Source organism: Abramis brama (genome assembly GCF_963993115.1).
Source record: "Abramis brama genome assembly, chromosome: 1".
Taxonomy (NCBI): domain Eukaryota; kingdom Metazoa; phylum Chordata; class Actinopteri; order Cypriniformes; family Leuciscidae; genus Abramis; species Abramis brama.
In genome coordinates, this window is record NC_139963.1 from 15,023,639 (window position 1) to 15,036,599 (window position 12,961).

Consider the following 12,961-nt stretch of genomic DNA (forward strand, 5'->3'; position numbering starts at 1 on the left):
GGGGCCATGAAAGTTTTTTGAGAATTATCAATAACGTTGGCAGTTGCAATTTTTTTTAAAGACAGGGAAAGGGTTAATGAGCTCATTGTTTGTGCCTAAATGAATACATGATGTTAGCTAGCATGATCTGTATTATCTTAGAACTGTACATTTTGACATATTGACATTACTTTGACACAGTGGTATATAGACATATGCATTCGTGAGTAGCCTAAATCTTCGCTCAGTCATTCATGAGCTCTGAACTCGTAATTATGATATTTTCGACTCCACTTGAAGGACACATACAGTAAACACAGCAGTAAAGTGTGTGTGTGAACGAGGAAGCTGCTTTACAGACACGCCTATATTACCCACGTCACTCAAACACAGAACCAGGAAACTATTTCAACTCCTCAGTTCAGAGAAACAGAAACTGAAGTGTTGTTGAGCTGTTGTGTGTTTGTGTCTCTCTGTATTCATGCAGTAAAATGGCAGAAGCCACAATTTCTCAGGATGAGTTCATGTGTCCAGTGTGTCTGGATCTCCTGAAGGATCCAGTGACTATCCATTGCGGACACAGTTACTGTAAGATCTGTATTACAGACTGCTGGGATCAGGAGGATGAGAAGAGAGTCTACAGCTGCCCTCAGTGCAGACAGACCTTCAGTCCAAGACCTGCTTTAGGCAAAAACACCATTCTGGCTGAACTGGTGGAGAAACTGAAGAAGACTAAACTTCCTGCTGACTGTTACGCTGGATCTGGAGACGTGGAGTGTAACGTCTGTAATGGAAGAAAATACAAAGCCGTCAAGTCCTGTCTGGTGTGTCAGGAATCTTACTGTCAAACTCATTTTGACCGTCATGAGGAATATCACTCTCGTAAACCACACAAAGTGATTGATGCCACTGGACGACTGCAGGACATGATCTGCCGTAAACATGATAAAGAGCTAGAAATGTTCTGTGTCACTGATCAAGAATGCATTTGTTTGCGGTGTAAAGAGTATGAACATAAAAACCACAACACTGTATCAACTGCAGCACAGAGGACAGAGACACAGGTATGAACTGAGAGGGATTGATCACGCAGAAATGAAAGTGTCTTCATTTACTCACTCATTTACTCATGTTGTCCCAAACCGGTTTGACTGAGTTTCTTCTGTAGATTGTAAATATGATATTTTGAAGAATATCTCGTCTATTTTACTCTATACATTGAAATTCAATGTAGTACAATAGTTTCAAGCTCCAAAATGGATAAAAAACATAAAATCACGCAGTGATATGAAATACAGGTGCTGGTCATATAATTAGAATATCATCAAAAAGTTGATTTATTTATGTAATTCCATTAAAAAAGTGAAACTTGTATATTATATAGACTCATTACATGCAAAGTGAGATATCTCAAGCCTTTATTTGTTATAATTTTGATGATTATAGCTTACAGCTTGTGAAAACCACAAAATCAAAATCTCAGAAAATTAGAATATTACATGAAATCACACAGTAATTACACAGTAACACCATGGTCATTGAACCAGGTTTTGGTTCTTTTGGTAGTGTGGGCAGGTGCAAATCCTGCTGGAAAATGAAGTCAGCATCTCCATAAAGCTTGTCTGCTGAAGGAAGCATGAAGTGCTCTGAAAATGTCCTGGTAGACGGCTGTGTTGAGTGGACAGCGCAGTGGACCAACACCAGCCGATGACATGGCTCCCCAAACCAACACAGACTGTGGAAACTTCACACTGGACTTAAAGCATCTTGGATTGTGTGCCTCTCCATTCTTCCTCCAGACTCTGGGACCTTGGTTTCCAAATGAGATGCAAAATTTGCTCTCATCAGAAAAGAGGACTTTGGTCCACTGTGCTTTATTAAATCCAGAGTCAACGCAGCCGTCTACCAGTACATTTTCAGAGCACTTCATGCTTCCTTCATTTTCCAGCAGGATTTGCACCTGCCCACACTGCCAAAAGAACCAAAACCTGGTTCAATGACCATGGGATTACTGTGTAATTACTGTGTGATTTCATGTAATATTCTAATTTTCTGAGATTTTGATTTTGTGGTTTTCACAAGCTGTAAGCTATAATCATCAAAATTATAACAAATAAAGGCTTGAGATATCTTACTTTGCATGTAATGAGTCTATATAATATACAAGTTTCACTTTTTTAACGGAATTACTGAAATAAATCAACTTTTTGATGATATTCTAATTATATGACCAGCACCTGTATATATGAATATATATGCAGATATGAAAGGTATATAGACATAGCCCCACCTACTGGCAACAGAAACTGGCATGGTTAACACAGTAATGCAGAACTAACTGTAGAAACTCAATGTCCTCACTGTTTCGTGCGTTTGAACTTGATGCTTTAATAAACTCTCAGTGATATCATCACAGGTATCTTTTTGCATTCACTCAGCTCATGCAGTAGCAACTAACTCAGACTGTAAAAACCCACAACATGACTTCCTCAGTCCCTTAAAGGGATACTACCAAATTCTAACAACACTACATCCCTTCCTTTCTTTCAAATGAAATGTCCTCCCTTGGTTTTGACTTTACTTAAGTCTGACAGGACTTGGATTAACAAACATAAAATGCTTTTCCCAAAATAGAAGTAGTTACGATTCAGTCCTATGTCATTAATTCAAAATCAAATATATAACATTAAACAAATAACTGAGAATAATATCTCTAAGCAATTCTGAAACATGTTACAGTACAGTCGTTGAATCAGCAACGTAAACATCACTGTGATGAGAGGCTGTAGTGGGAACTTATCAATACTTCATCACTCTTCATAGCCTTCGCTACAGTTCAGTCACAAGTCTTTGAGGAGGTCGTCTGTTTACCCTCACAGGGTATCTCCTCCTGGCTTCAGGGTTAACATGTTCAGGATTACCTGTGTGTTCGCTAACACTGTCATCATCACTGTCGTCATTGTCTTCTGTTGTGAATGGGACTTCCAGTTTGTGTTTCAGAAGTTTGAAGTGTGATCTGTGCCTTGTGATTTTGTGTTCATGTCTCTGTGCAGTGACCATTGTTCCTTTCACTGTGATGACTTTGTATGGGTTAGGGTTGAATGGTGTTACAAGTTTTCCTGTTTTCCTCTGTTGTATTAGGACAACATCACCCTCCTTGAGTTCAGAGTGTGATGCATTCCTCCTTTTGTCTGCATAATGTTTCATCCTGTCTTTTTTTAATCTGTCTGTTAGACGGAGAGCTTCATCGTCGGGAGTATGAGAGATGGATGGTAGCTTTATTGCTATGGGTTGACCATAAAACACTTCAGCTGGAGGCCGGTTGGTGGTGTGATGAGGTGTTGCACGGTAGTTCCTGAGGAACTTGTACAGCTCTTGTTTCCACGGCTTGCCTTCCAGCGCAGCTGTGTGTATTGCTTTGGTCAGAGTCCTGTTGAATCTTTCAACTTCAGCGTTGGCCTGTGGCCAGTAGGGGGTGATCTTCCTGTGGTGGAAACCGAGATACCCTGCAAAATCTGAAAAGTCGTTGCTTGAAAATGGAGGGCCGTTATCACTTTTCACCACTTCTGGTATGCCCACAGTTGAAAAGATTTTGTCCATGATAGGGATGAGTTTGCATGCTGATGTGGATTTCATAATCTCGACAAAAGGAAATCTTGAGTATTCATCCAGGATGACCAACAGGTAGTCACCTGAAGGGAAGGGTCCACAGAAATCCACTGAAACAGTTTTCCAAGGTCCATGTGGGAGTTCTGACATTTGCAGTGGCTGATGCGCAGTTTTGGGTGTGGACGATTGACAAGGAAGGCAGCGGGATATCAATTCTTCGGCTTGTTTGTCTATTCCCGGAAACCAGACTTTCTCTCGGAGCAGCTGCTTAGTTTTGACGATGCCTTGATGCCCTTCATGAGCAAGTGCAAGTGCTCTGGGTTGCAGGGTCCGCGGCATAACAAGTCTGTTGCCCCTGAGAACGAGGCTGCCTCCTTACAGAGTTGTAAGCTCTTCTCTGATGTTGTAAAATGTTCTCAGGATTAACAGATCAAATTGTGTGACATTGCCATGCAGGCTTTTCCAGTTATCTGATTGAATCACTTTGACAAGATGTTGTAGCAGTGGATCTCCTAAAGTCTCTCTCTTTACTTCTTCAAGAGTCATTGCTTTGGGTACTGCATGTGCTGCAATGAAGGAGACATGCATTTCTGTGTCAACATCGTCTGTGATGCTGGGTGTGTGAAGTGTTTGTGGATGGCGAGACATGTAGTCTGCCGGGTTCGATTTTCCAGCTTTGTGGACCACTTTGAACTTGTAAGGTTGCAGTCTGAGGGCCCACCTTTCTATCCGTGCAGGAGGCTTGGACTTTGGGTTGTTGAAGATGAGTTCTAGCGGTTTGTGGTCGGTGATCATGGTGAATTCAGCTCCATATAGATACAGATGAAAGTGCTCGCAGCTCCAAACGATAGCCAGAGCCTCTCGTTCTGTTTGGGAGTATCGCTGTTCTACTGGGGTCAGAGCCCTGCTTGCGTAAGCTACAATGTATGTCTTGTTTTCCACTTTATCAGTCTGCGCCAGGATGGCACCAAGACCAACTGGACTCGCGTCCACGATGACATTTGTCTTTCTCTCAGGGTGAAAGTAGCTCATGACTGGATTACTGACCAGCCTGTCTTTCAGTTGGTTGAGGGCCTCTGTGTGTTCCACTTTCCATGACCACACTGTATCTTTCTTTGTGAGCTCGCGTAGGCTGGGTAATTGAGGAGAAGTCCGGGATGAAACGAGCGCTGTAGTTGGCCATTCCCAGTAGGCTGCGGACTTCACTTGGATTCTGTGGGAGTGACGTGTGTGATGGCTTGTATTCAGGTGCTAGTTCTAGTTGGTGATATCCTGCGTTGAGGTCCAGTTTTGAGAACATGGTCGCACCGTTGAGATCATGCACGATGTCATCTACAGTAGGTGATATGTGTCTCTCTCTTTGCACAGCTGTATTAGGCAGGCGCATGTCTATGCAGAGGCGTATTTCCTCTGGGTTTTTTGGTTTTGGTGATGCCACAATGGGTGACACCCATGGTGTTGGACCCTCTACTTTTTCAATAATGCCTTGGTCCTCCAACCGTTGTATCTCCTCCTCTACTTTCTTCCTCATGTGAAAAGGAATGCGACGGTGGGGCTGGACAATCGGACGCACACTTTGATCAATGTGCAGTTTGACTTGGAAGGTTTTCAGCTTCCCTATGCCTGAGGTGAGACTTGGATATTGCAGGAGCAGCTGGTCTGCTTTAGACAGGTTCTGTGGAATTGGCTGAGTGCAGTGCACCACATGTATGAGTCCCAGTGCAGTTGCAGTGGCATGGCCCAGCAGTGAGCCGTAGTTTCCTTCAACGATGTAGAATGCTGCCCGAGCTGCTTGTCCATTAGCAGAGACCGTTGTGGTGGCTTTGCAATGAAGAGAGAGGGTTTTTTTTGCACCATAAGGATAAATTCTTTTGCTTGACTGTTCAAGTTTGAGTTTGGTTTTCAATACGCTGTAGGCTTTTCCGTCCAGGAGGTTAGCTGAGGCTCCTGAATCAACAAGAACATCAATGCTTTCACCAGCTATTGTGACTGACCTTACTGGCGGTTCCCTGCCCTCTGCATCTTTTGTGACGAAGACGTACTCCTCATCTGTGCTTGAGTCAGTAGCAGCTAGATGACTGATGGGGGCGGTTTCAGCATTGTTAGTAAGAATGGTTTTAACTTGTCTGCGTCGGTAAGGCCATGTCGTCTTTTGTGTGCTCTGTGTTGGTTTCATTTTCTGTCCATGTTGATTTTGTTTTACCTGTTTGTCGGGATTAGAGAGACAGCAGCGGGCGTAGTGGTTGGATTTCCCACATGCTCGACACTGGACACCTTTCGCTGGACATGCCGACTGACCACCCTGATGAGGAAACAGACCTCCACAATTCCTGCATTTCATCTTTGGCTGATTTTGCTGTTCCACGTTCGCCGTTTGGGGCCCAGAAGTGATCCATCTTTTGTTTCTTGTGTTGGGCATGGCTGCAATTTGTCCCGTTTCATGTTTGTTTTCCATGCCAGAGGCCTGAAGTTCTGAGGTTTCAAAAGCTCTGGCGAGATCCAAAAGTCCTTTAAGAGTCATGTCTGGGTCCCTCAGTGCCCTTCTCCTGAGACGTGATGATGTGCAGCTGAGTATTATCTGAGACTTTATTTATTTGTCCACATTAGTGAATTCACAATTCTGAGCTAACTGTCTCAGTCTGGTATGAAATGTATCAGCAGTTTCACCTGGGTTTTGTTTTGATTGTCGAAATTTGTAGATTTCATATTCTACATTGTGACTTGGACTGAAGTATTCGGTGAGTAACTGTACTGCCTTACCAAAATCATCTGGTTGTCCTTTTTCAGGAAAAGTCTCAAAGATATCCTGCACTTGTTCTCCAGCATAATACAGAAGCATAGCCCTTTTTCTTGTTGCATCAGTTATGGCAGCTGCAGTGAGAAACGTTTCAAATCTCTTTATCCACTTTTTCCATTTCGGGGAAAGGGAGACTGGTTCTGCGTTTACATCAAAGAGGGGGAATGAGGGTAATTCAGCCATGCCAGCCATTGTTGTTGTAGTTTTGTTTCTCAAATTTTTTTTTTTCTGAGCGTTACTGTCCAGTTATGTCCATGTGCGTCTTGTTGCTAGTCCTTTGTTTTGTGTCTAGCATTAGCACGTCTCTCTTGACTGTGGTGTTGAGTGATGCTAACTAGCGGAGCTGGCAAGATGGGAGTTTAGTCCGCAAGATATCTTTGCTCCGGAGGTCTTTTTAGATTTATTTATTTATTTATTTCCCACTCGGCCGTTTACTCACGAGTCCGTTAGACACTCACTGTGGCTCTCCTGTGCTTCAGCAGGCAAGGCGGTCGTGTGCAGGAAGTAACTCCGTTGCGTGGATTCCTTCGCAACAATTGCGCAGCATCCTCGTCGCCATTGTAGAAACTCAATGTCCTCACTGTTTCGTGCGTTTGAACTTGATGCTTTAATAAACTCTCAGTGATATCATCACAGGTAACTTTTTGCATTCACTCAGCTCGTGCAGTAGCAACTAACTCAGACTGTAAAAACCCACAACATGACTTCCTCAGTCCCTTAAAGGGATACTACCAAATTCTAACAACACTACACTAACCACATAATTATTGTGTACTAAGCATGCTAGAAACATACTAAACATGCTAGCAACACTTATCTGAGTCACGAAGCATGCTATTATCACCATTATACAAAACACTTTGTAACTGACTTTGACATAGGGGAGAGCGGGGCACAAAGTAACGCTTTTTGACTTTCTAAATTTGTGTAAATCTACTTATGGTTCAGAGTATTTATTTTTTTCCCACATTAATTTCCCACATGTCTAGTACAATTATGTGGTTTTGTTTTATTAATACAGTATATACTTTTTTCTTGACATACCCCGAAAGAATGGAAGTGAAATGTGACAACATGCCCCATAGGTGGGGTACATTGTAACATGTGTGGGGCACATTGTAACATAACATATGGCAGTTTAAAATGTTATCTGATCTAATAAAAAAAATATACAAAACAAACTAAAATATTTTCTAAATAAAATACAGTTAAAAAACTTTTTCATATAAAATAATGGCAATTTTTAATATTTAAATATAAACTCATTTTTGAGTTTTGACTATGAACATATGAAAACACAGCTATACAACATAGTTCAAAACAAATAAATAATTAGTCATTTCTGAACATTGACTCTCAGTCTTTATTCACCTTTTTTTCTCACGTTTTCTCAATAAAATTAATAAAAGTATAGAATATAATAGCATATTTCTAATAGGGGCACATTGTAACGCAGTGTTACAACATGCCCCCGCCTGCACAATTGGGATTTAAACCCTGCTAGTGTTCTCTGCTAGTTAGAGAAGCATTAAATAACTATCTCAACTGTTAAATGACATCTTGGAGATTAAAATAATATCAGATTTGTCTTATTTTAAATAAACACAAAAAATAGAGATGAAAAATTAACTTAAGTAAGAAATTTACTTTTGCTATGGTTTAATAAATGTCTATGGATATCTTCCAAAAAAATAAATAATTTTGGCGGATTTTTTTTTTCTATATAGTGTTGATATGGCAACTAGTAAATACACAAACTTTCGTCATCCAAGCATGTGCGGAAGTATTTAAAACAAGCGTGTTACAACTAGCCCCGCGTTAGGTTGTGCCCCGCGCTCCCCTACTCTTACTATGTATACCTCCTTAAATGCACATTGCCCAACCATGCTCTGTCTTCCTAAAGCCACCGAGTGACGCTTTCATCGCTGCTTGCAGCTTTAATTCACATATACTTTTTTTGTTGCTGTTTTTAAAAGTATTTATTTTTTAAAAAGGACCAATTTTGATTCACAAATCAAATCATTGATCAACTCATGTACGCAGAGCCCAAATCAAAGATGATGACGTCAATAACATCAAACTTCACTGATCTGTGGTTTGAACCTACAGTATAAACTCACCATGCTAGATCTTTAACCCTTACTGTGTGATAGTAGTTTTATATGTCATTTGCTGTTATTGGTTTGTCCTCCAGAAACAGCTGAAGGAGACGCAGATGAAGATCCGTCAGAGAATCCAGCAGAGACAGAAAGATCTTCATCAGCTGAGAGAGGCTGTGGAGTCTCATAAGGTGAGTCTGGAGAAGAAGAGAAGTGTGAGACGTCTCAGTTTGGACTCACTGAACTCACTGTGTGATTGTGATGTGTGTGTGTAACAGCGCTCTGCACACACAGCAGTGGAGGACAGTGAGAAGATCTTCACTGAGATCATCCGCTCCATTGAGAGAAGCCGCTCTGAGGCGACACAGCGGATCAGAGATCAGGAAAAGACTGCAGTGAGTCGAGCTGAAGGACGACTGGAGCGACTGGAGCAGGAGATCAATGATCTGAGGAGGAGAGACGCTGAGCTGGAGCAGCTTTCACACACACACCATCACATCCAGTTCCTGCAGGTAAGAGAGATCTAGAAGAACTGGATCATAGTGGACTTGAGCAAGAGACTCACAGAGAAACATTTCATGAGAGCAGAATGAGACTAACTTAAGCAGGGCAAAAAAACACTCTAAAGCTCAGCTATTTGCATTTAATAAAAACATTAAACTATTCCACATTCATTTAACTGCAAATAACATGCAATTAAGTTTCTGAAAACATTACAGCCAATCTGCACTTATATATATTTTAAAGTATATTATTTCTGTTACAAGTACGGTACTTTCTTTTTCACAAGGAGTGTAAGTGTGAAATACTAGAGTTTGTAGCATTAAATGATGAATATGAGAAGAATGTGCTGATTGTGTGAAAGTGCTGGATTGAAGCGAGTCACTGAAGAGAAGTGAAGTCAACAAGAGCCGCTCAGATCTGATATAGTGCAGGTTATTGGCTGAAGTGTGGAGATGAGTTTTGATTTCTGTTTTCTGTAGAGTTTCCAGTCTCTCTCAGCACCTCCTGAATCTACAGACGAACCCGACGTTTCCTTCAGTTCTCTCTCCTCTTTTGATGGCGTGAGAGAATCTGTCCGTCAGCTGAGAGACAAACTGGAGGATTTCTGCAAAGAGGAGCTCAAGAAGATCTCAGATAGAGGTAAAGTCCTGCGCCTCGTTTATACAGACGTGCGGAGAATGATCCGAAATATGAATGTACAACAGTTTCTGAAATGTTCCTATGATTTATAAAACATGCACACAAATAATTGTCCTAAACGTATCCCACTTTATAAATCACAGTTCATCTTTAATTCAAGTGCATCAACTCTACAGAACAGCCACAAACATCCCTTGATGGTTTAGAAGTAATAAATATTATGTATATATTGAAATTTAAATCCATTGAAATTTAGGATTGAATCCGATACGTGTGTTTTATATATGAGGCATCTGGAGATTCTTCTGTTCTCAGAAATGAGTCCTGCATCATCTAATATCAGATTAGAAACGTCTTAGAAATGGATGTATTTTATCTTGTCATTTCTCTTCACACTGTTCATGTCTGTTTATTTCCACAGTCACATTCACCAACATGAATCCCAAGACCAGGAACGACTTCCTACAATGTAAGTCACTGAGAAACAAGCAGAAAAACTCACTGAATGTGTTCATGTTCTTCCTGTAGAAGGAGAAATAAACATGATAGAAGAGTTTATAATTGATCATGTAAATGATGATTTGCACAGGATATCTGATCAGCTGCACTGAGACACTGATGATACATTGTTCAGAGACATTAAAAGATGAGACAGATTCATAATTCCTGATTCTGATGTGTTTTCTCTCCATCAGATTCCCATCAGCTGACTCTGGATCTGAACACAGTGTATAAACACCTCCGTCTGTCTGAGAGGAACAGAGTGATTACTTACACTAAAACACAACAGTCGTATCCTGATCATCCAGACAGATTTGATCAGTGGTCTCAGGTGTTGTGTAGAGAGAGTGTGTGTGGACGCTGTTACTGGGAGATTGAGTGCAGTGGTGAATATGTGTATATATCAGTGTCATATAAGAGCATCAGCAGGAAGGGACGGGGTGATGAGTGTGGATTTGGATATAATGATCAGTCCTGGAGTTTGTCCTGCTCTTCCTCCAGATACACATTCTGGCACAATAACATAGAGACTGATCTCCCTGTAAAGTCCATCAGCAGAAGAATAGGAGTGTATGTGGATCACAGTGCAGGAACTCTGTCCTTCTACAGCGTCTCTGACACAATGAGCCTCATCCACACAGTCCAGACCACATTCACTCAGACGCTCTATCCTGGGTTTTGGGTTTATACTGGATCATCAGTGAAACTGTGTTGATGTTTCAGAATAGACTGTAGAGAGATTTTACCCATAATACTTTGAGCTGATAAATCAGTAACAGTGAGATGTTACAGAGACTCTTATTATAATCTTCATTAATATAGCTGAACTTCTGCTACTGAAATAACACATCAGAATAAATGTGTGCATTATTTTATTTTTCCAATTGCTAACAAGCATCGGTCGACACTGAAGCCACATCTTCAAAACTCTTCACACATTCAGTGAAACAGAAGTCTATGCCAAACTGTGAATATTTTTTCATTGCTTTCACACAAAATGCATTCAATGACCACATTTCCCAAAATCCACAAACAATTTTGTCATTCATATTTCACCATCTGCAAAACACTATATATTTGGAGAAGATTTTTCCACTGCTTTCAAAACTGATCAAAGCTCATTCAAATCAGAATTATGGCAAACTGTGCATTTCTGCAGGGATTATATTGAAATATAAAATATTAGCAGAATATTTACAATGAAATTAAATAATAATTATTACAAACACAACTAATTGCAAGTTCAGTCCTATTTTTAGTCTGGATCAACTTGGATCAAGGAGACACATTGGTGAGGAAAGAAGAGTGGCAGAGAGAGGGAGGACTAGAATCCTCACTGTACTGTACATCCATACATTCATCCGACTCTTCCATACATTTTCCAGAAGTGAAGCTTGTCCTGTAGGGTCGTGGAGAAGCTGGAGTCTTTCCCAGCATCTCGGGTCGTAGGCAGGAAAACACCCTGGACAGAATGGCCGGTCCATCACAGGATGAGACACACACATTCATATTCTCACACACACACACACACACACACACACACACACACGTGTAGTGTTTTCATGTTTTATGGGGACTTTCCATAGACATAATGATTTTTATACTGTACAAACTGTATATTCTATTCCCTTACACTAACCCTATCCCTAAACCTACCCATCACAGAAAACCGTTTTCCTCATGGGGACCAAAAAATGTCCCCACACCAACAAGGATTTCAGATATTGCCATCCTTGTGGGGACATTTTGTCCCCATAATGTAGGGTTTACCAGGCCACACACACACACACACACACACACACACACACACACACCTGTGGGCAAGCTTACAATCTCCACTTCACCTGTCCTGTATGTCTTTGGTTTGTGTGGGAATCCCAGAGGAAACCAATGTTTTGTAATTATTATTGTTTCAGGATTTTGTTGTTGTTGTTTCAACTTATTACTTTTTTTTTTTTTTTTTACAATTAAATGACTATATGTAAAGATATAAGGGGAAAAACAAATTGCTGCATTTCTCATTCATTCTTTATGCTGTAATACAGTCATCATAACAAGGTCTTATTCTTATGATATAATGAATATAATGAAATTAATATGAATAAAAGTTAAACATTTATGAAATGCTCCCTGTTGTTAGTGATTTTTTAGGTCAGTCTGTTATGAGTGAAATGTATGTTTTCTGAATGAGAATTGTTCAGTGTTATGGTGGAACGAGTTTATTTTAAGACATATATGAAGTGTTTTGTTGTTCTGTGTGAGTTTTGGAGGTGAGATTCACTGTTTGACCAAGATTCATCTTGGTGTGTGTGTGTGTGTGTGTGTGTGTACACAGGGTGTGTGTGAAGCGTATAGTGCAGTAGTGTGGAGTATGGAGCTGCTTGTAGTTAGTGCATGCTGCTTGCAACTTTCTGCTTTTTAACTACCGCCGTAGTTACCGTCATAGGGGATGAAAAGAGGAGCCGAGTGCGTAAGTCTCCTCCGCCAGTACACAGCCTCTCCAACACAAAGACTCCTGCAGTGCCTCCTCGTGGCCACACTTGGTAACTGGGTATCTTGCAGTCCCAGGCTAAACTGCAGGGGATCTCGGAGCAGCAGTGGGCCCCAGAGATGTGGTGTGCAGGCCCACCACACGGTGGACACGCCCTGACGCCCGTCAACCACTGCCCCAGCTATGGGTAAATAGTCCCACTGCCTTGTGGGTTAGCCTCTTGAGGCAAGGCTAAGGGAGCACACCCCAACAGGAAAGCAATGCGTTGGTGACACGCAATAGGCGGGCCTAAACAGAGCTATGTCCCGGCAGTCTCCTACAGCCAGGACGAGGAGCTGGTCA

General features: G+C 41.2%; 1 protein-coding gene across 1 annotated transcript; it reads left to right on the top strand.

Moving 5' to 3' along the window:
- Nucleotides 1–411: 411 nt before the first annotated feature.
- Nucleotides 412–12,249, top strand: LOC311086823 (tripartite motif-containing protein 16-like protein). Its single transcript, XM_084119972.1, has 6 exons — nt 412–1,043; nt 8,580–8,675; nt 8,763–8,996; nt 9,468–9,627; nt 10,049–10,096; nt 10,323–12,249. Exons 1-6 carry the CDS (start codon nt 471–473, stop codon nt 10,841–10,843), a joined length of 1,632 nt encoding a protein of 543 aa, XP_083976098.1. The 5' UTR covers nt 412–470; the 3' UTR covers nt 10,844–12,249.
- The last annotated feature ends 712 nt before the right edge of the window (nt 12,250–12,961 follow it).